The following is a 15384-nucleotide window of genomic DNA, read 5'->3' as shown; positions in this document are numbered from 1 at the left end:
CTCCATATAAAAAGAAGATAGTTAGGTGCTATTTAAATTAGTTCATCAACCAAATTTATGGTACCTGAAGACAACATAATCTCAAACTGATTCCTCATGACCAACTGAGAAGCAAAATTATTGAAGAGGGGAGGAAATTGTAACCAAAAATGTTGCCAAGTTCTAGAAAAATGCAATGTACTTTAATTCAATAAGTATGCATTATTTAAGATTTATAAAATAACTTGGGTGACAAAGTTAAAAAACAAGTATAACTGTGTCAACAAGTCACTTTTGGTAGCTAACTCTTGAGTTTCACAAAATTTAAGTACTACTGTAAAATTTATAGAAACAACTTGCAGAGAATAAGTTCACTAAAGACTTCAGAAATGAAACCAGGCTTGGAAAAAGGGGTTGAGGAAGATGTGGGCAGGCCAAAATAAACTGGTTTATATATACATTCTCAAAGGAACATTTAAATATTATGAAAGGTTCATGCCATTGCTATATGACAAGCAACTCCAAGCTAGTAATATAACACTAGAGTGGTCACTAGAGTGGTTAGACTGAAGACCTGTTAAAATGTTGGGGTAAGTAGCTTTAGAGAAAGGCTGCTTTAAAATCCAAACAGGTAATCTATACAATCCCCTCTTTGCATTTTTTTCCCAACAAGAATGATGACAAAAATGAGACAAAAGAAAGAATAACATGCCTATTTGAGATCTTCAAAAGATATGAAAAGAAAAATCAAAGTGGGCAGACAAGGGTTTTAGGGTTTGTTTGTTTTTTTTTGTTTTTTTTTTATCGGAAACCTGGTTCTCTCATTAAGACACCTGAATTAGCCATTATAGGTGAGTCATAATGACAAACAAATTTTCATTCACAAAAAGTATAGAGACAATTCAATTACTACATATATTGGTTTACTACTAATAAGAATGATCTAACATTGTAAGCATAAACATTTCATCAAGAATATAATAAACATGAATATTAAAATTCTCTTAGTAAGCAGAATACCTAAATTAAGCAGGTCTTTAAGACTGAAAAGACATATGTACTTTTTGATTAGTGGATATGAACTAAAATTCAAATGATACAGACTTACTAAAAGATGAATAAAATACATAGAAAAATACAAGCAATACAGGTTTTTATGTTAATGAAAAAGGATTATGCCTTGAAAACATTCTTGAAACAGGAGAAAGACAGCAACTTTTAATCCTTATTCCTTTTTTTTTAAAGTAGTATTTAAGCACTTTGTAAAGTAATCTAATAAGGCATGATTACATAATTCAATTGTAGTAGTAAACTTTGGCTGATGGTATAGATTTCTAATCTTCCTGCAAAATAAGGGAAAAAAATGATAAAAATCATCTCATCATTCAGTTGTGAAATTTGTCTGCAAAACAATTTCAGCTTCAGAGTTCCTCTTAAATAGTTCTCAGGCTTCCTTGTAAAAATGTTACTCTGAAAATATTTAAAAATTACTCTCTGGAAATACTAGTTACAACTTTTGTTAGCCAACATGTTTGATCAACCATGTACTTCTGCTTTAATCTGAAAAGATGTAACTTTCTCTTTTCAAATTGTTCAGTAAATACCAGAAGTTTTCATTTTCTGGTTCTAATTTCATTTTATCTAATTTGCTTAAGTGTTTCAAAGCTAAGACTACCGAAGTATGCTGTGTCTAGTTAGTGAGGTTTTGCGGACATTCTTAGGCTCATAAATAATCCACACCAATATATTCCTTCTGTGATTTCAAATAACAAAAAGGTTGTAAAGAAAGAAAACTAGAGTTAAAAAAAAATAAAACCTCTAAAATGGGATTAAAAATGTCTCACAGAATGACTAAGTAACTGTTTATCTACATTGAATTCTCCATGAGTGGGCCCCTCTAATAGTCAATATATGTTGTAGTATGAATTTCTCTCTTCATAAAAGCAGAACCCATATCCAATCTTATATAAGTTAGCCCCCAGAAGACTTAATCTATATTTAGTGATTCAACAAGATTATCTACGTATTTCAAATGATAAAACATTCTTAAGTTTAATAAGATCTAATTAAAAAGATTAAATCAAGGCTGATAGGGCAACAAGATGAATTAAATTAGCTTAAAAGAAAGACTCAGGTGGAAAAACTTAACTCAGGTTGACAAATTGGGAAAAAAGTTAAAGCAATCTTCCTGCCTAGATAACACTATCTAATTTAGTACACTGGTCTGTGAGTTAAGAGTCGAGTAATTTCCTAAAACACTGGGGTAGTCCCTTACACTACGAGCAACTTCGGCACTACAATCTAGGGTTCCTATTCTGTGGTACTATTTGTTCTCTTGTCCACAAACCTTCCTGCAGACAGCGATAAAGGAACTAATGCAATGCTTTCGGAAACTGTGCATAACACACTGAAGGTGACAGTTTGGCTAACAGAATAATGATCTTGCTCTAAAAAGCAACCCGAGATGATTGTGGAACAGTGAGGTGCTGAGCGCACTTAATAGGGCCTTGAAAAAAGGCCACTCCTGAAAATACTTAATGCTGAATAAATGAGAGTCGCTGGCTTTCAGATCACTTTCAGGGATATTATTTCCTTTCCTATAACACTCCATTCTCCTTTTCCCTTCTCGTATGAGAGCAAAAAAAAAAAAAAAAGAAAGGAGAAAAGCATAAAACTGCAAGGCTGAGCAGACGGGGTTCTGGCCCATCTAGACTCACCTCCAGCGTTAACAGGGCTACCCCGGGCCGATCCCATCCCAACCAGCAAAAAACGCGCCCTCAAAAAAATGAAAGAGCACGCGAGCCTCCGGCGGGGAGCGCGGGGAGCGCTAGGAGACAGCCCCGAGTCCGCGGAGGAGACCCACTGACTCCCGGTGCAGCGGATCGGAACTCTGCGCCCAGAGCGGCTGCGCCCACCCTCGCGGCTTTGGTCGCACTGGCCCTGCCGAGGGTCAGGCTTCCGCTTCGGGACCCCGACGCCCCGCCTTAGGCTGCTCGGGGTAAACTTCGCCCGCAGCTCCGGGACGGACGCCCGCCGCGGCCGGGACGCGAGCGGGGCCAAGACCCAGAGAGTCGCAGCAGGCAGAGGCGCCGTCCCGCGTCCCCCGGCCGCGGGCGGGGGAGGGGCAGCGGGGTACTTACCACGGGTCGAACTCGTGGATGATGCTCTCAAAGCGGATGACCGCGAAGAGCCGCGAGCTGAAGCCGGCAAGCCAGGCCAGGAAGAGGATGGTGAAGGAGAGCAACGACTGCCAGCCGGCCGGCTGCGACAGCCCCCCGGACAGCCCCGCGGGGGCCGATTTCGGCGGCGCCGCGCCGCCCGCCGCCTTGGACGCGCTCTGGGCCCCGGGCCCGTGGTGGCCCTGCCGGCTGTTCCCCAGGGCCATGAGACCGCTCCAAGGGGACGAGTTGAGCGACGACTTGTGCTTGCTCTCCGGGGCCGAGGGCTCCGCCATGTTGTGCCCCGGCGGCGGGTCTTGCTCTCCTCCGCGGCCGCGGCCGCCGCCGCCTGGTGCGAGGGGTGCTGGGCGGGGACCCAGAGGAGGAGGAGGAGGGAGAAGAGGAGGAGGAGGAGGAGGAAGAAAAGGGAGGAGGAGGGAAGAGCTCAGTGAGCTCCCGCCCTCAGCGCCGCGAGGCCGGGGGACGGGGGGGTGGAGGCGGCGGCGGGGAGTCTCCGCCTCAGCAGCGGCCGCGACCGCCGCTCTCTCAACCCAGATGGCCCCTGCGCCCCACTAGCCATCCGTATCCCCAGTGCAGATGCGGCGGCGGCAAAAGCAGACGGGACGAGGGTGCCAGAGAAGAAGGAGCAGACGGAGGCGGCACCACAGCTCGGAGAAGCAATGACATTCTCTCTCACACCCGCCGCCCGCCCAGCGGAGAAGAGCAGGAGGAGGAGCCCCCCGAGTCCAGGCGGAGCTCAGACAACCTCTGGCTCCGCCCCCGGCCCAACAGGAACTGGCCCCTCCGCCTGTCACAAAGCGACAGGTCCGTTAGGGGGCGGGCCCAGAACCGTGGCACCCACCAATAGGGGTGAGTGCTGAGGCGGGGTTTGGCCCAACGGTCCTCCTCCTCCTCCTCCCCTCCCCCTCGCGGCCTCGCGCCCATTCGCCCCAAGCAGCAGAGCTGCGCGGCTACGGCTTCATTGTCAGTTGAAAGACGCGGTTTCCTGCGCGTGTGCGGTCTACGAGGAAGGGCGCTAGGCGGCTCTGCTCGCTTCACAGAGCTGAGCCTGGCCTACGGATCGGGAGGTGGTCAAGCACAGCCGAGCAGCCCCCGCCAAGCCCGGTTAAAGGGAAACAAGAGCGCTGACCGATAGGGCGCTCGCAGGCTCTCCGCGGTCGTGACTTTTAACCCGCTCTGTGCGGAGCGCCCACCACGTGACAGCGCGCAGGCGCGCTGCACCAGCCCTGGGCGCGTGGTTCTGGCCGCTGGGCTCAACTGCCCAGTTGCCCCGCACCGGGCGCAGGTGGTGATCCTGCGATTGCAGTGACACTGCCGCGCCAATTGCGCCACAAGTTTAGCCCCCGCGTGAGCGTCACACTGGAGCTAGGATCCCAGAGAGGACCGGTTTACCGGCGCGGACAACTTTTAGCCGGCAAACGCACACCTAGCTCCAGGAAGACCTAACGGGGCAGGCTAAACACTACCTTCTTTCTCCCTTTTTCATTTCTTATATTTGCTAATAGCAAAAGTAAAGTCTGTTCACAGAAAACATGGGCAACAGGAATTCACTGTTAACTGTACACAGTCCATCAAACGACTGAAACTTTCCTTAGACTATCAACTGTTACCAAGTCTTACTTTAGTAAATAACGGAATGAAAATCCCTGTACACGAATATTTGAACATCTAGGTTGTATTTTTACACCTCCCTTCACTCCCCCCCCCTAAATAAACTATTAATGAATAGACTAAACTCAGGATAAAATGAATTTAAGTAGACCAGTGGAGAAACTAGAATTGCTCAGATTTATAAGCTCCACGAAAGGCGCAGAGCTTGATGTATAATCATTGCTCAGTAATTGTCCATTTTATTAGGAATGTAACACCTGGATTTAAAGGGTGTATTTTACCAGTAACTTTAAAGCACTTAATTATTTTCTTAAATTATGTGAATTTTTAAAATACAAATTGTGTTTAGTTGGTCTTGTCAAAATGTTAGATAAATTTTTAAAAAATGTGCCTAGTTTGAGGTGGCTCTTTGAAACTAATGGATATAGCTACCCTTTTAACCTGCTAAGTGATTAAGTATTCTCATTTGCATACAAAATAGTCATATTTAGAGTGAAAAGTTTCCTAGAAATAGGCTTTCTAATCACCAATTTACTAGCCAACATTTATTTATTGACATCTACATTTTGATGAGAATTATGATAGAATATTAACCAATCCCTTTGTACAAGAAAAGTAACATGTTCTTCCTCAGAGCCCACACAGTACATGCTAAAATTACAGCATTTAGAGTATGTTTTTTATCCATGTTCCATGAACTAAAGCTCCAATGGCCTAAAATGAAATTTATTTTGTTTTTATTTTTACTTGTTTGAATATTTCTGTTTTATTTTTTTATGTGTAAACATTCCCTGGTGAGTTCTACATGATCTTCTTTTGCTTCCCTTTGTTGGTTTTTTAATGGCCAAAAGCCTGTTCTAAAAAGTGACAAGTCTTGGTTCAAATTCTAAATTATTGCTTATTAGCATGTAATGCTGAACAAGGAGCCTGCATAGATTGCCTTTCCTACACTTAAAGTCAGTTGTTGAAATTGAGATAGCTTATCTGAAGACACTGTAGAAAATTATTAACAGACATACATGCAAATGCTGAGTAGTGGTAAAGATAAAAGCAATATGAAAACCCTTTTATTCTTAATATTCATTCACTCATTCATTGAGCAAATAATTATTGAGCTCCTCCTTTAGGCTAACCACTGTGCAGGCACTGGGATGCAACAGGAAACCTAAGAGACAGGATTCCAGCCCTTACAGAGCTCACCAGCTGGCCCTAGGAAATGGACACCAACTGAATTATCAGTATTAAGTACCAGAATGCAATGTGACAAACACTGTGAAGGACCCTTACATGGGTGGTTTGATCTACACAAGGCTGGGAAACTACCCAGAGGAAACAACTCTTAGGGTGAGGATGAATGGACCAGGGGAAGAAGAAAGAGATTCAGACAGAGAAGCACATACAAAAGCCTTTTATTGGGCAGGGAAGGCAAGTCCAAGGAACCCAGAGAAAGGATAATATAGTTGCAAAACAGACAGTGGGACCAGATAGGGCAGGTCATGTTAAGAAGTAGAGTTTTGTTTTATTTTATTTTATTTTTATTTTATTTATTTGCTTAATTTAAACCTGAAAATATTAGGAAGGCATAAAGGGCTTTCAGCTGGGTGTGATGTGTTTGAGATGGAGTGAAAGAGTTGATCAGCTGTGTGTTTTTAAAGACTACTGAGGCTGCAGTGTAGAAAGCACTTTGGAGAGGCCCCGCAAAAAATCTCACTCTACCTAAGACTTCAGAGATTATTTTTGTGAGGAATATATAACTCTAAGATCATGAAGGAACCCTTAGAAATAAGTTGCAACATTGTGAATTCTTAATTCCCAGCCTATCTAAACAGAAAAAATGGTTTCCAGTTTGTGCAGGAAGCTTCAGTGTGTTTGCTTCTGTGTACTTCAGCTTCTTGATCTTACTAGATGCCTAGGTCCTCCCAGAGTACATATCTCTAGAGAGTCAGTCAAACACTAAGATTGAAGCAAATTGAGTAGGGTGATGTGACATCAAGAGGCCCAGTTCTACTTGGGTACTTCTGGGGAGAGGCAGTATTTAAGCTAAAACTTGAGGGACAAGCAGAAGTTTACAAGATATATCAGGAAGAAGAATGCTAGACTTCTAAACAGGAACAAGTTTTAAAATTAATATGCAAAATTCAGTATTAACAAGGGTGCATTGGGAGATGAAACTGTAAGGGAGATAAGAACCAGATTATCAAGGACTTGTCTGCCTGGTTAGATATTAATCTGTAAGCAGCTGGGAACCATTGAAACATTTTGAACAATAACATGATCAGACATGGTTGATGAAAGAAAAAATTCTAACAGCAGTATAAAGGATATATTGGAAAGGGTGAGAATAGATGCAGGGAGATCAATAAGGAGACATTTTTAGAAGGTTAGTCAGGAAAATTAGATGCCAAAGCTGGGATGGTAGGGCCAGAGAGGAGAGGACTACTAATAGGAGAGGCATCAAGAAGGAAGAATTCAGATGTTAATGGTATGGACAAGATAAAGGAAATTGGGGTTAGAATGAATCTGGAATTCCTGGATTGGTCAATAGAGTGGAAAGTGGTATCTCAGAAATGGGGAGTTCAAGACAAGGAGCAGATGTGAAGAAAGGATTATCAGGTCTTTTTTGCAGGGGGGGCAGATAAAGATTTAGAACTTAATGACCATGGATGAAATTTTACTGGCATCAGAGAAATTAGAGAAGGATTGAGGGTAGAACCCTACAGAATTCCCAAATTAATAAGCTATATATGACTACAGAAAGGTCAAGATAACGCAACCAGAGAGAAAAAAAGAATCTCTCTCTCTCTCTCTCTCTTTCTCTCTCTCTCTCTCTCTCACACACACACACACACACACTCACACACACGCACACACACACACACACACACACACACTCGCAGCAGATATGAAATGAGATCAGCAGCAATAGAGGGTTCTGAGAGGTGCAGTGTCACACAGCTGAAAAGGGTACTTTCTTTTGGCAACCAGGAGTTCACCAGTTTCTTTAATGAGATCAATTTTAGTGGAGTTGAGTGACTCCATTCTTCTGAGTTACATGACCTTTAGCAAGCTACTTCATTTCTCTGTGCCTGGGTATCTTCATTTCTATACTATGGATAAGGAGTATATCTTCCTCTTAAGATTGTATTAAGGAATAAATGAATCAATACATGAAAAGAACTTAGAGCACCTGACACAAAGGAAGCATTCTCTATGTGCTGGTATTAACAGTATTATTGGGATTACTACCATATCCAGAACAATGGCAGATGGGCTATGAAGACTGACCTCCCTGGATATCCTTAAAATAATCCTCCATGCCTGAACCCATCTGAATACTTCTTTGTTTTTTCTTAAGCTGGAAAGTGCTTGCCTCAAATAAAATGGTACTTCAAAATGACTGAAATACCTGCTGCATAGATCAGTGGACATATAAGGTGGGAAGGAAACCTTGAAATGTGAATGTGATAGGTAATTTTTAAATGGCTCTCCATGGACCTTAACACCTGGAATTCACCCCCTATGCAATAACTTCATCTTATGTCTAGGCTGGACTTCCTGGTTTTAAAAAATGTGGCAAAAGTGAATGGAATGCACATTGGAAAATAGGTTAGATTATATAAAACTTGCCTCTCCTCTCCTTTTTCTTTTCTCCTTCTCCTTCTCTGTCTCTATTTCTGCTCTCCTCTGTCTGCCTCTCTGCACCTACCCACTACCCTCTAGAAAAAAAAAAAACATATTGTGAATAGCCCTATAAAGAGGTCTCATGTGGCAAGAAACTCTGTCTCTGTCCAGCAACCCACAAGAAGCTGAGCCCTGACAACAGCCACAAGAGTGAGTTTGGAAGATCTCCCAAAGTCCAATTGTGAGATGACTGCAGCTCCAGATGGCACCTTGACTATAGAGAGACACCCTGAGTCAGAGGATACACCAAGATTCCTGACTCCAAGAAACTTTGAAATAATAAATATTTATTGTTCTGAACCTCTACTTTGGGGTATTTGTTACACAGCTATAGATAACTAATAGAGTGGGAGTAAAGAATGTCAAGGTTATCAGCAACTGTTCTCTTATAATTTTTCTGAGAATATACTTAATAACCTGCAAGGATGACAAGAAGCATGCCAACTATCACCTACTTACTCAGTTCCCTAAGGAACACTCATTCCACAAGATACCAGAGGAGGGGATTTCTTACCAGTCAAATTACATGCTTTATTTCACCCTTAGAAATTCATGATCAAACAACTTGACTTAAAAATGGGCAAGGAATTCAAATAGAAATTTCTCAAAAAAAGGCATATAAATGTTCAACAGGTATATGAGGAAAAAAAAGTGTTCAACATCATTAATCATCAGGATAATTCAAGTCAAAACCATCCGAGAGATCACTTCACCCCAGTGAGAATGGCTATCTATCTGGTCAAGAAGACTAAAACTTACACATGCTGGCAAGAATGTGGAGAAAATGGAAAGCTTCCATACTGTTGTGGGAATGTAAATTAGTAGAGCCATTATGGAAAATAGTATGGAGGTTCCTCAAAAAATTAAAAATAGAACTACCATATGATCCAGCAATTCTACTACTTCATATCCAAAGGAATGAAATCAGTATGTCAGGAATACATCTGCACTCCCATGTTCATTCCAGCACTATTCACAATAGCCAAAATATGGAAACAACCTAAGTCTCTAACTGCTGAAAGGATGAAGAAAATGTGGTCCCCATACACCTTTGAATACTATTCCACCATAAAAAAAAGAATGAAATTTTGTCATTTGCAAAACATGGATGAGATTGAAGATCATTACACTAAGGGAATTGAGTCAGGCACAGAAAGACAAGTACTATAAGATCTCCCTCATGTGGAATATCAAAATGTTGATCTCATAGAAGTTGAGAGAAGGATGGGTTACTAGAGGCCGGAGAGAGTAGCAGGGTTGGGGAGAGAGAGATGGGGAAAGTCATTAGGTAATAAGTTATAGTTACATAGGAGTAAGAAGTTCTGATATGCTATGGCATAATAGGGTTACTATAGATGACAGTTGCATATTTTTAAAAGCCAGAAAGAAGGATTTTAAATGTTTTCACCATAAAGAAATTATAAATGTTTGAGGAGGTATGTTTAACCTGATTTAAACATTATACAATGTATACACTAATGATAATGAGAAGTATATATGTTTTTGAAACATCACATGGTACCCCATTAATGTATGCATTAATATTCCATTAATAATATATAGAATAGTATATATAGTTTTTAAGGTTTGAAGTATTAATGAAGAAAAATGGAAAATAATTTTATGGTAAACATATCAATACTGAATGCTTCTGAAAAGTCCTACAATAGTTTGATTTTACCCAGCATAGCCCAAATATGTTTGACTCTCTGATCCCTTTTCCTCATAATGCTAGTTAACAGAAGGTGAAACATCTAGTGCTCAGAACACATTTTGGAAAACACTACGTAAGAATAAACTTGGCACTTTAAACTCAGTTCTCAGAACTGGAAGCCCTTTCCTATGGCCAGGTAGTTGAGAGTTGTGTACTAGAGGAGGTCTTGCTACTAAGTCAAGAGACTTTGGGCAGTCACTGAAGCTTCCTGACTACTTCTGTAAAATAAATAGAGCTGCTTGACCTTAAGCTCCACATAGTTCTGCAAGTCTATGAGGTCATTGTTGGTATCCACTATGATAGCATATTTGTATTTTATTTGGAACATACAAAATTAATAAGGTGACTAGTAAAGTTAATCTTTTTGTCAAATTGATGCATTCCCAACTTCCCATGGGGAGAATTGCTAAGAATGTAATGGAGAATTCTGGGTGGGAAACAGATGAAGGCAACATCTATTCCTGTAGGGAATATAAAAGCAAACAATACCCTCTAATTTATAATATAATAAAATTTGCATTTGCAACTTTTTCTGTGAAGGGCCACACAGCACAGTAAATATTGTCAGCTTTGTGGGTCCTACTATGTTAGTCTTCTACTCAACTCCACCATTTTAGTATGAAAGTAGCCATAGATAATATGCAAGGGAATGGGCGTGGCTATTCTCCAACAAATACAGCCACTCCTGCAGGCCAGTTGTTGACCCTTGTGGTAGAGGAAAACAGTGATTATTATGATCTGATCTAGATTAAAATCCAATGTGAAGCAAAGGATGTTCTGTATCGTGATCACTGACAGAAGGATTAAGAGCTGTGTCTGGGCACTTAGCAAGGATGTTTTCATGCAGTGATTGGCTTATCATTAAAGAATAGGTAGAATTTTGACAAGTGAGATCTGGGGGATGGAAACAGTATATTAGAAGCAATGTAAAGTATACTTGGGCATGAGCCAGTTATCTAGAGTTGAAATACATTGCCACATGAGATCTTTATTTTTTTTAACCATCAAAACAATGACACAATTCAGTTTTAGATTTTATGTTATAAAAGCAAGCTAATTTTTCATTTTTTGTACTCAGAAAGCTCACATTTCTATGCCCATTATCTTACAGTTTCCAAAGAAGGAAGGTGTATCAATTAGACACATATTTGGCTAAAATTAATAGAAGACTCAAAGGATAGTGGCTTAAATAAATAGGGGTATATTTTCTCCCACAATATGAAATCCCCAAAAAGATGGTTGCTGGTATTGGTTTAGTTGCTCAGCAATGTCTTGAAGCTTTTCTGTCTTTACACTAGATTATTCTAGATTGTCTATCAACAACTCATCTTTAGCCCTTTCTAGAGTTTCCTGTGTGTTGGAGGGAAAAACTGGGAACTACCTTTCCCAGATCCTCTTCTCTGCATTGTTCTACATTGCAATTTATCAATAAGAGGAACCCAGATAATATTTGGAAAACAGAAAAGACGTAAGAGGAAGAAAGAGCAAATATAAGCTGCATAGAATCTTTTTGGCTGATGTGAGAACCAACTACATAGTTGTAGACTAAGATAGTGTGTACAAGCTTTTGGAAATGATTAAGAATTGTGGCAGTTTTCAAGAGAGCTTTTGAGTTCTCCTTCAGTCCTTGAGGCTGAAGTTTTCAAAGTCTCTTTTTCTGACTCTGAATTTCAGACAGCAACTTCTCTAATCTTTTTTCCCCATGGTCTTCATTCATGTAAGTTATCATTTTTATATTAAATCCTTTATTCCTGAAGTACCCAGAGTAACTGTTTTCCCGAGTGAAACCAGTGAACCTCACTACGATATTGATTTTCATTCTTTGGACTATTGCCTCCCAATTGTAAGATAGCTGCTGCAGCTCCAAATATCACATCAGCATTTCAGGCAGAAAGTTGGGAGAAGGGGAGATACCAATCATATATCCTTCTTTTCAAAAGGACAGCATTTTCCCCAACAGAATTGTAACAGACTTTCTCACTGGCATCACCATTTCCCATGACATTATGAGACAGATAATCTATAGCTTTACTTCTCCAGGTGTGCCTAGCCTTCCTGAAATATTAACCAAAGAAAAATCCTGAGATTGGGTTCCATGCTTGGCATGACTTAGATCACAGGCCAATTTCTGACCAGGTGCCTTTGCCAACAAGATGAGAAACCCATATATTGGTTTAAGCCACACTGGAACACAAGTTAAAGTCAAACTTGTTACAGAAAGGAAGAAAAGACTTGATGATAGAGAGGAAAAGAGAATTCTTCACTTACCTTCTGGTCAAAAAGAGGGTCAGCTGAATGTAGTTATTTATACTATAGTGTGTTTATGAGATAGAATTGGCACTAAGAATCAAAAATTTGAAGAATGTGTAAAATAAATATTTTAAGAGGTGTGGGGGTGGGGGTGGGTGTGAACAGCTCTCCTTGTTCACTGGTGACTTTATTCAGACCTGACGTCAACCTAGAGCAGAGGTTGTTTCTATAAAGGGCCCAACAGTAAATATTTAGGCTTTGTCGGCTCTATGGTTCAACCACTCAGCTTTGCCGCTGTGCAAAAGCAGCCGTAGACAATACCTACACTAATGGTTTGGTTGTGTTCCAGTAAAACAGGCAGTAAGCCAGATTTAGCCCAAAGCCTGTAGTTGCCAACCCTGAACTGGAATATTTCTCATCCCTGAAAAGATGCAAACTTGAGAGGTAAGTTTTTGCAGTCTTTAGTCAATAAATGATTTTATTATTTTATTTAATTTTATTTATTTTACTTAATTCTATGTGAGGTAATACATTCATGGTGAAGACTGACTCCCATCCTGTCTCCTGACTGCCAAATCCTTCTTTGTTTTCATCTTTACTGGTAATCATTTTCATTTCCCCCCTTTCTACCCTTAAAACATAATGAACCTATTTTCTTATTTTTCAATTCTTCTTCCATGCTCTATAAACTTCTCTCCATCTTGATTTTTTTGTTTCCCTAAACATTTGTCTTTAAGATCTTTCCACATCAACTCATGGAGAACTTTTTCATTCCTTTTTATAACTTCATAGTATTGCAGAGGATAGACCACAATTAATTCAACCACCCACTGGTAAATGCTAGGCTGTTTTCAACTTTATGCTATTACAAATAAGGCTATGATGAATACACGAAAACAGAGTGATTTTGCCCAACTACAAGTGTGCTGGTTGGAGAAATTACCATAAGTGATATTTGGTATAAGGCTATCGGTTTGTAATTTCAACAGGGAAATTCTCTGCCATGAGATTATAACACCTGCATCTCTACAGGATATGAGGAGACTGTTTCCCAGGGCTCACCAAGGGAGTGTGTTAAACTGTTGACTTTTTCCAACAAGGGAGGTGCACAATGGCAGTTTTGATTTGCATTTCCTTTATGAGTGAGGCTGAGGGTACTTATTTAACATTGAAGGCAGTCTTTTCACTCCTCAGTGAAGCAGAATTACCATCACCAATTGTACCTTCTTAAGCATAATTACTGGAATAGTATGCTTCCATGTTGTGGAAACCATTAATATGTGTAGTTTTGTTTGCTGGTTGCTCAGAAAATGAGGTCATCTATATTAAATTCATGCAAATCTGTTCTTAAAACACACACACACACACACACACACACACACACACACAACTCTCTCCTGTTCAATTTAGCATATCCCCTAGATTATCTTCTCTAGATCATGTACTTCATGAAAGTACCTTTGAAGTAATGAAGGGATTTTTTTTATGGTGCATTAAGAAATTCAAATAAAAATTTCCTGAAAATAAAGTAATTGTTAGAGAACACCTCCCTTGACAGACACATGATTGTTTCAATTTGCTGTAATGTTATGAAGTCTTGCGCCTTCCTGATGTGGAGCTAAACTGTCTTATCCTGAGTGTTTTACGGGGAGCAGATGAATAAATAGGTTACTTTTTCAAATAATGTTTTCTTTCCATGCATTTCAACTACAATTATAATGCTTCAGATGCAGCACCATCACCTATCCTTGTACATATTTTTGTTCTTCATGTTGTTCCAAGCAATCCTAGAATCAGTAACTGCATTATATTTGTAAGAAAATTGATTAAATTATATTCTAATGTGGGTGAATCATAAAATGAGCCAGAGTGAAGTTCAGAGCGGAAGTTTGTAGAATATGATTTTCCCCCACAGGTGTCAAGAAAACAGGAAAACTGAATTAAAGACTCTGGCTTAGCAAGAAAATTTAATAGATATTGTGCTTTGGGATTATATACTTAAAAACATCTCCCTACTTCCTTTTTATTATAAATTGTTGATATCGCAAATGTTTAATTTTAAATTGAGGTACAATAAATATTATACTGAAGAAATGTATTCCACTTAATAATTATACAGAACAAATTAATTTACTAAAGAATTAGAAGGGATTTTGTTTGTTATTAAATTAGTGACACAATGAAAAATGGAGGCTACATTAACTAGAAGTTATAAAATAGAAAACCACATTATAATTTGGATAATAAAAACCAAAGGAACTGAAGGGACATATTAATTATAAAAAATTCTAAACATCTAAGGCATCAAGGCGTCTAAATGCATTTATGATTGGGACGTTAATATCAATTCTGATTGTGTGGGATTCTTCCGCTGTTTCTGTTTTCAAAGAAGAGTTGTATCTGGGTAAGAGGGTAATGGAGTTTATTGAAAGGATGCACAGAGGAGTAAAGAGAGACAGGAAGATAACTCTGCAGTTGCACAGCCAAATCTTGTAGAAAACAGGAAGTTATTTTAGGACACAGCTGCTCTGGTGGCTCAACAAAACTCCAGTAGGCCTACAGCATGACCTGTCATCCTGCCTGCACAGGGTAGCTCCCCGTACCATGCCCAGTCCAGATGCTGACACTACTGTTCTGTGCTGATGATCACCTCTTTTCTCTCCTGCCTTCATCTTTACCTCATTCCTTCTTGTCCTAGGCTATTTACTCATGCCTCTTCATGGGTGTGACAGCTCTGTGGCTTCTGATTACTGCCTGCCTTCTCTTGAATATCTGTGTCTCATGAAAACTTTGTGCATCTGTTTTAGATTAGATTTCCCAGGGGCAAAAAAAAAAAAAAAACCTCAAGTTGAGATTTTGGAGGATTTATTAAGATGATTTTTAAAGAAAGTACCCTCAGAAAAAAATCAGAAAGGGAGTGAGAAGGTCATGGAAGGTAAGCAGCCAAGCAAAGAAGCAATCTCAGGAAAA

The 15384-nt window shown here is 40.0% G+C and overlaps 1 protein-coding gene across 2 annotated transcripts in view; it reads right to left on the bottom strand.

The window, feature by feature from the left end:
* Window positions 1-3895, bottom strand: part of Stt3b (STT3 oligosaccharyltransferase complex catalytic subunit B) — a 92697-nt gene extending 88802 nt beyond the window's left edge. Inside the window, exon 1 of one of the 2 annotated variants that reach the window (XM_076843134.1) lies at window positions 3120-3895. In XM_076843134.1, coding sequence (XP_076699249.1) covers window positions 3120-3433 — 314 coding nt within the window. In that variant the 5' untranslated portion in view covers window positions 3434-3895. The remainder of the gene's footprint in view (window positions 1-3119) is intronic. The other variant, XM_076843126.1, reaches the window with a different exon arrangement.
* Between the last annotated feature and the right edge of the window lie 11489 nt (window positions 3896-15384).

This window comes from Callospermophilus lateralis, chromosome 1, assembly GCF_048772815.1.
Source record: "Callospermophilus lateralis isolate mCalLat2 chromosome 1, mCalLat2.hap1, whole genome shotgun sequence".
Taxonomy (NCBI): Eukaryota; Metazoa; Chordata; class Mammalia; order Rodentia; family Sciuridae; genus Callospermophilus; species Callospermophilus lateralis.
The sequence above is the reverse complement of the archived record's forward strand: the minus strand, read 5'-3'. Positions and strand labels throughout refer to the sequence as shown.